Raw genomic sequence first — 8675 nt, forward strand, 5'->3', positions numbered from 1 at the left:
CCTTATGTCCCAAAATAATTTCGATTGGTGGATGTTCATAAATTACTTACTTTATTGGATAATTGTTGATATTTAAACTTGGAAATTTCCACAAGAATATCCAGTCTATCGCAACATTAAATGTCACTACCATACTTCAGTCTGGAACATTGTTTGCAGCGTGAACCAATTTTGATATACAAGTTATTGACATTTATGAATTTCAATGTATTTACGTAAATATAATTGTAATTGTTATTCTCCATAATAGTCTGTATGATTTATTTGTCAATACATTTGAATATGATTATATATTTATTACTGTATAGTTACAAATGATAAATTCACATTTACTATCATTGTTTTTTGTTAGCATTGAAGTTGAATTTGTCTTGAGTACTTTCATCTTTTGAATAAGTTTTTCAACATTGTTTTACTATTTTCAAACAAGTTATTTTATATAATTGTATGTATTTGTCTTAATATTGTAATATGAATTATTATGCATGTAAGCTGTTCGAGGTCAATAGTACTATGGAAACCATGGCTTGCAAACTAAATGATACCATGTTATTGTGATTATATCCTAATTACAATTCACTTTCATCTTTAATAAAATGTAATTAAATCGTTTCTGTGAAGACGATTTTTTAAGTTAATACAAACAGAAGGCTAACCATAATAAATTAAATTAAACAGTCAGTATTACTGAACGAATTGTTTGTTTGCGCATTTGATGCGTAAATCAAACATGGTCATTGTATTAAGTAGTTATATGAAAACAAAACGAAACTTGTTAAGAATTTTAGATGATTTTTTCTTTCTGAATGTCTAAGATGGCAACATTGGCAGCACATATGTCAACACATGTATGACAGAAATATCGTATTATGCCAACATTTGTGAATACAATTCTATATGGCCACCAAAGAACTTTAGCACCAAGATAATACATTTCAAGCATATAATTAAATTGATTATTTTGTGGAGAAATGTGCCTTCTCAATCAGACATTTTATAGTGTATGATAATTCGAATCCGGTACTAATATCTGAAATTGTAGATTAATCAGATTATGCCTTTCTCTGCCAAATAATAGGGTTAAAATATATATGACATGCTATTTTTTGATGACGAGTACCTTTTTAATTGTATTCCTGGATGGAAACTATATCACAACAATATGTGTTTGATTTCCACTTTTCCCATATCCGCGTAGCTAAAAGGAAACATCAATGAAGAGTAAATGTATGTAGTTCACTCAATAACCGAAATATTAATATATTGCACATGCTCTGAATTACTCATAGCGTTGTATCTTAATAACTACTGATGTATTCAAAGTTGTATTTTGATGCATAATCCCTGTCTCGTAAACAGAGAAATAGTGTATCATATTTTTAGTGATTCATAAGCCGGGACATCATTCTTTACCATGCATTAATCATGCAGCATTTATAATATTATGTATTTCATTAAATATATGTCAAAGGGAAATAAATATTAGTTATAGGGATAATGTGTCTATACATGATAATAAAATGCGACTGCAATTTTAAAATTTTTAGGTGGCATCGTCCGTTTCTAGAGTCCCACTGACCTCTATCAATTCACATGCTTGAGTACATTACATTACTTGTGCATGGATTTGTGTGAATAAAAATTGTAAATTATTGTGGCAGCAATGTAATTTAAACAATTTTCAGCAAATATATATGCAAATGGCTATTGTCAATAAACTGGAAAAACATATTTATTGTGAATAAAATTGACAATGACAGTATATTGCATATCTGTCAATTATTCTAATACAATACAATAATTAACGTAGAGGCAATGTGTATTGTAAATTACACTCAAAATGCATTATGCATGTTTCAAATAAATAATCAAATTACTGAGAGCGTGTTAGTGATATAGTATATTATTACAGTGACACTCTTGATGATTACACCGTCTTTAAGTGCTATACAACAAACCATAGTATCACCGCACATTTGCCGCTAAAGTATATTCCGACCTACCCACTATACACTGGATTATATCATATCTGAACTTTATATATCTGTACTGAATATCTAAACATTGTACATCTCACAATGCTACTCTAGGAACAACAATGATTTACCCTCTTCAAGCCTTAATGTTTAAACAATGCGAACTGACCCACATTTCCTCATTCATTTAGGAAACATTGTCCATTAATGTAGTACATCACTTATAATTTTGAACTCCACCGATAATGCAGTACACAAACTGGTCTCTTTACATGCCATGGAGCTTATATCAATATTTATTTTTGGTAAAAAGAATGGTTTTCCTCAAATGATTTCATTTATTCATTATAATCTGCTGGTATCGGCTTGCACTATGGGTACCATTCAGTTGTTAAAATAAAGACTACTGCTCAGTTCAACTTACAATGTTTACTTTTTAGAAATTAACATGTGTACATCACACTACTCACATTCGGAATAATTTTTCTACTTATTGTTATTCTTCATTTTAAATGATACTGAAACACTTAATCTCGAGATTATCCTTGTGATTTTTCATACAAGTATTTTGTTTTGTAATATTATTCTACCTTTTCATCTTGTGATTATATTATTTGAAATAGCAAAAAATTAGGTTAATGAATTGATAATTATTATTTTTTACTAATTATGAATATTATTGATATTTTAAAATATCAAAACAATCTTTGGGTACGGAACCATTTATTTATGTTTATTGTATCAAAACTAAAAATGTATCGTCATTTTGTAAGCTGACCTCTATGCGCTTTTATACATGAATAGAACACACCGGTGGTACATAATTTTGTATATGCTAAAATTATTTTGTTAAGGACACGAACATTCATTTGTTAATACGGAAGGCATGTGGTGTCCCTGTGTATATAAGAGCTGTGAGATTAGAGTCAGTACAAAACTAATAACAATCTTCTCTGATGGCATGCTTTTTTCAAAAGTTTTCAGTTGAGCTCTGCCATTGTCAAAGGCTAAGATAGTTTAGTGAAAATAACAATAACACAAGATAAAAGGTTCCTCTCTTTTTAATCAATGAAAAAAAAAATTGTGCTACTATGAAGGAAAGAATTCAAAATTGTAAAGAGATTTTGCTGCTTTTATTTCTTTCTGTAGCGTTATCACAATGTCCCAGTGGTAGGTTATTTAACTAGAAATGCATTTAACACAGCTACGTTCCTGTGACTCGAAATGAGGATAAATATGTCTCGCAATATTAAGGATCTGTTTGCCGTAAAAACTCTTTTGATTTGTTTTATACTACAGATACAGTTACATCTGCAGTATATCGATTCTAAATGGACATCATAAACGAAGAAAAACACTTTCTGATCTATTTCTGGATTTTCTAATCTTGACTAAAATGAAGTATTAATCACAAAAAAATCCAATAATCCCAATTTCATTTTGCTGTACTTATTTCAAATGGTAAAAAAATGTTTTTTTGAAAGTCAGTGTTCACACTATTAAACAATAATGTATTTTGTCATTAAATAATTGCACTGACACTTGATGCACACAATTTTAATTATTTTGTTTGCAAAAACAATGATTATCCAGCTTGACACATCAATTTCAATATTTTCAATATGAACACGGCCTGATAATTGCACATTATCGCTCAGAGGTATATGGTTTTCAATTGTGCACCACTGCCTTGATCCATGGCCCTAAAGATTGCCAGGTAGATACAACATTATTCAGCATTATCATTCACCACACACAATAAAAATAAACTGCATTTGTGAAGAATTTAAATTTTTTCTTCATCTGTCTAAACTGGTTAATACTTTTCACACTATTTTGGTAACATTCATTAAAATAAACTACCAGTAGAGTATTTAAAAATTAGATTAAAATCTATCTTAAAAGACCAACAGTCATGTCATCCCAGTGTGTAAATTATATGTAAATAAACATTTCACAACACATTAATGTGTTGGGCTTATTCAAACAAGACGTGCTGGGACAACTGCCACACTTTAATGATATGATTATCAGTCAAAACCTGAGCCTCCCTCCTTGCCAAGTTAGTCATTTACTGGCTATAAACTACTTGCAAGTATGGGATTTTTGGTCAAATTTCAGCTACAAATCTTTTAGTCAAAACTGAAATCTTTCCTGAATGTTACCATTATTTACTATTAACTGCCTTTGCTTCAGATTATATGTTTTTATTTTTTGGCTAATTTGTAATCTGATTTGGCAAATACGAACTTAATCTTATTGCAATTGTACATACTCCAGAGAGATCACTGTTTTGTTAATCTGCAAGTGACTCTACGTGTCTTGTGCACAGAGATTCAGGCTATCATTTATACATAAATAACAACTAATTCCATTGAAACAATGTGACATGTTTTCAAAATGATATCTTGGTAATTTTTAGATTTGGAAAATGTCATTCATAATAGTTATACCCCAACCATTGATGTCAAAGAAACTAAGTATATGTTCAATATCAAGGAATGGCTCGAGCCACACATGGAGTCTACCTTCAGAGGGCATTCTGTGCCCCACTGTTTCCGGTTTAGAAGATTTAGAGGTGTTGTAAGGATGCATTACAAGATGTGGTCTTCTGATCCATGGATACCAGAATACACGGAGGGCGATGAAGATTCGTATGGGTTAATATGCTGTAGTGTAAGTAAAATCTGTCTGTCTAAGATTATTATCGATTAATAAGATGCAGATTCCTTTGTTGAATTAACCATGAAAATAACATGTCACAGAGCCATCAAAATGCATACTTTGATCATTGGTGACAAAAAAAAAAGTTCCCCAGCATTAATTCAAAGATGCTACTTATTAAATTAAACTAATTATATTACAGAGTGTGCCAGATGTGGATGACATTCCAGACTTTGTGCAACCATGTTTGGAGAAAATTGATGTTCCTAAACTGATGAAGGACATACCTAACGGTTATGGGTCACGGCTACCAAGTGGTGCACACGAATACTGGAAGACATTTTTTGATGCCATAGGAGAGTATGAACAGGTACATCAGTCAGTTTATGCTCAGTACTTGGAAAATATTAATTGCAAAGTATAAATATATACAAAGTATATAAGTTGCCAACAAAACTATATGATTGTTAAATATTGGATTAAAATTTTTTCATATTGTTTAACCCAATGCGAAATCATTTCTACCTTTTATCTATGCAGATTCCAACTAAATTTAATACATGGCCATTGAAGACACTGGCTGAAGCAATGGAAGCACGAAACACCAACAACGTAGATAATACTGCAGTTCCTGACAATATAACAGAAATACAAAATAAATTGGCAAGACCATGTCCTCCAGTATGTACATTTTATTACCTTAATCTTGGAAAGGTATTTTAGGGGGGTAATGTCTGTCCCGCCTGCGTCGTTGTTGTCATCATTGTCCATCTGGCTTAAACAATTTTGTGGGTTCAATAACTCAGGATTTTATCCAATTCTTTTCAAATCATATGTTGTCAAGAATGATAACATCTCAAACACGTTTAGCTCATATATTGTTGGAAATATTTATGAAAATATAGTTTCAAAATTCACATAGACTTAACAATGGCTTTGTATATAGTCAACATGTTAATTGAAATGAACTTTGACCCAAGATAAAAACTGTATCCAGGAATGTGTTTCCATGAAACAATGACCTCTATTTGGTGATCTTTACTAAAAATGGCTAAATAAGGGATGAACCATTTTTTTTTAGGAATGATATTTTACGTCTAACCATGTAATTTGTATCACGCTTGAAGAACACAAAACATGTGGGAGTATGGGTAGCTCACCTGACTTTAAATGACTTTTTTTTTCATTATATTTTTATATAAGTATCTAGGTTGCTTTTTTATTTACAGTGTTTGTACTTTAATGATGGTCCTCTTGTATATTAGTTCATTTGGTAACATTACATAACAATATTTTTGTAGGTGCGATGTACAGATGAGTACTTTTTTTGCAGTACATGTTGATGGTACAATTGACATTACATTATTTTTGTTCTTGAGTGGCATTCTTGTAAAGTGCTGAAGCATGTCAGATGTTAACTTTATTTCCTTAATTGTTTCAGGTTGTTATTGGTAATCAGGGTAGAAGAGCTGAAGATGTGCAACAGGTAGAGGACTACAGTACATTACAAGTAGGAGTAATGGTAGCTGTATTTTGCCCAGAATATAACGAATTACCACAAATTGGGAAAGTTGTGGATGTGACAGATGACCAGTTTAAAATTCACTGGCATTGTGGCAAGTGGAACACAGCCTGGATACCACATTTTCAAAGAATTGGGAGGAAAAAGACACCATGGGAGGATTGGCAACCAAAAGAATCTGCTCTTCTATGGGACTTTCATCTGACAGCTAGGAAAATGCTAAAAAAAACAACTGTGGAAGAGTTGAAAATTAGATACAGGACTCTGAAAATTGAAAACTCATAATATAACAATTGCAGTGTAGTCCCCAATTGTCTTGTTTTGAGAATGCGTATGACCTTTTTTTGGCCACTACATTTACAGTGGCTGCCATAATCATTCATTCAGGAAACCAACTAAACACATTAACTGTTCTTTTAATGAGTTTCCTGCCTGCTTTGCTAGACAAGTTTTTTATATTTTATTTTTAGTGTTCATTGGAATCGCAACAGGCTTCAAGCAAGTCTAACTTGTCGCTGGTTACTGATACATATTACGACTTCATACACTGATACAATTTACCAGTCTTGGCACTAGTTATATAACATGCCTAGCAAAGTTGACAGCAAACTTTTTATGGAAACAACAATATTGCAAAGAAACTTCATAGGGGCTTTGCAGTTTTCCTAAACGAATTATTATTGTACCTGCTGTAAAACAGAGTAAATCTATTGTACAAAGGGTGTGGTAATATGTGTGTCCAATGCAAATTTGCAGTCAGTCATGTGATAGTTTTTTTTTTTAAATCAGGAAAACTTCACAATTTACAGATTCATTAATTTAGTGGGATGTTGTTTTAATGGCCCTTTTTAGCTCCGCTGTTATCAAAAAAGATTGAGCAGAGTTTATGGTATGACTGATTCTCAGTCGTCGCCGCTGTCCATATCCGCGTCAACTTTTATCTTGTACAGAACGATTTAGCCAAATACTTTTATATTTGCACCAAAGATGATTGGGCTTATTCCCTGTCAAAATTGTTAAATTACAAACTTATATCATATTGTTTTGAAATTTGGTATGAATGATCCTGGTGTAGAGTAGACTCATAATTATCAATTTCATTACACTATATGCAAATTTCTATTTTTAGTGATTTTTTTTTAGCTCTGCTGTCATCGAAGATGACTGAGCAGAGCTCATGGTATGACTAATCCTCCATGTAGTCCCATGTTTGCAGCCAACATAATCAAGGTCACTTGTTTTTTGGCTTGTTTATGAGTGTTGTGTAATAATTAGAGACATTGAAATGTTTCCAATGATCTTTAGTGTCTGATCAAGGGCATTAGCTTGTATATGTATGATGTATAACGACTGCGGGAACTCAAATGGAGCCCACATATCATATCATATCCACAGAATATGTACCATTACACTCTTGTGTTAAACAGCAGAGCTCTTTCGACCGTCAGGCTGCTTGCTCATTTGTGCACCACTGATGGCCATAGTTTAATTTTACTTATTTAAAAGCTTTGTATTTGACAGTGATGGCGTTCATTTGTGCACCATTGCTAGCCATAGTTTAATTTTACTTATTTAAAAGCTTTGTATTTGGCAGTGATGGCGTTCATTTGTGCACCACTGATGGCCATAGTTTAATTTTACTTATTTAAAAGCTTTGTATTTGGCAGTGATGGCGTTCATTTGTGCACCATTGCTAGCCATAGTTTAATTTTACTTATTTAAAAGCTTTGTATTTGGCAGTGATGGCGTTCATTTGTGCACCACTGATGGCCATAGTTTAATTTTACTTATTTAAAAGCTTTGTATTTGGCAGTGATGGCGTTCATTTGTGCACCACTGATGGCCATAGTTTAATTTTACTTATTTAAAAGCTTTGTATTTGACAGTGATGGCGTTCATTTGTGCACCATTGCTACGGCCATAGTTTAATTTTACTTATTTAAAAGCTTTGTATTTGACAGTGATGGTGTTCATTTGTGCACCATTGCTAGCCATAGTTTAATTTTACTTATTTAAAAGCTTTGTATTTGACAGTGATGGCGTTCATTTGTGCACCATTGCTAGCCATAGTTTAATTTTACTTATTTAAAAGCTTTGTATTTGACAGTGATGGTGTTCATTTGTGCACCACTGATGGCCATAGTTTAATTTTACTTATTTAAAAGCTTTGTATTTGACAGTGATGGTGTTCATTTGTGCACCACTGATGGCCATAGTTTAATTTTACTTATTTAAAAGCTTTGTATTTGACAGTGATGGCGTTCATTTGTGCACCACTGATGGCCATAGTTTAATTTTACTTATTTAAAAGCTTTGTATTTGGCAGTGATGGCGTTCATTTGTGCACCACTGATGGCCATAGTTTAATTTTACTTATTTAAAAGCTTTGTATTTGACAGTGATGGCGTTCATTTGTGCACCACTGATGGCCATAGTTTAATTTTACTTATTTAAAAGCTTTGTATTTGGCAGTGATGGCGTTCATTTGTGCACCACTGATGGCCATAGTTTAA

The 8675-nt window shown here is 32.2% G+C and overlaps 1 protein-coding gene across 1 annotated transcript; it reads left to right on the plus strand.

The window, feature by feature from the left end:
• The first annotated feature begins 4358 nt into the window (after positions 1-4358).
• LOC144349771 (uncharacterized) lies at positions 4359-6465 on the plus strand. The gene is made up of 4 exons (XM_085496279.1): positions 4359-4652; positions 4843-5010; positions 5181-5321; positions 6082-6465. The coding sequence occupies exons 1-4, from the start codon at positions 4461-4463 to the stop codon at positions 6445-6447; spliced, it is 867 nt and encodes a 288-aa protein (XP_085352405.1). The 5' UTR covers positions 4359-4460; the 3' UTR covers positions 6448-6465.
• The last annotated feature ends 2210 nt before the right edge of the window (positions 6466-8675 follow it).

This window comes from Saccoglossus kowalevskii, unplaced genomic scaffold (assembly GCF_978046115.1).
Source record: "Saccoglossus kowalevskii unplaced genomic scaffold, keSacKowa6.1 SCAFFOLD_35, whole genome shotgun sequence".
Lineage (NCBI taxonomy): Eukaryota > Metazoa > Hemichordata > Enteropneusta > Harrimaniidae > Saccoglossus > Saccoglossus kowalevskii.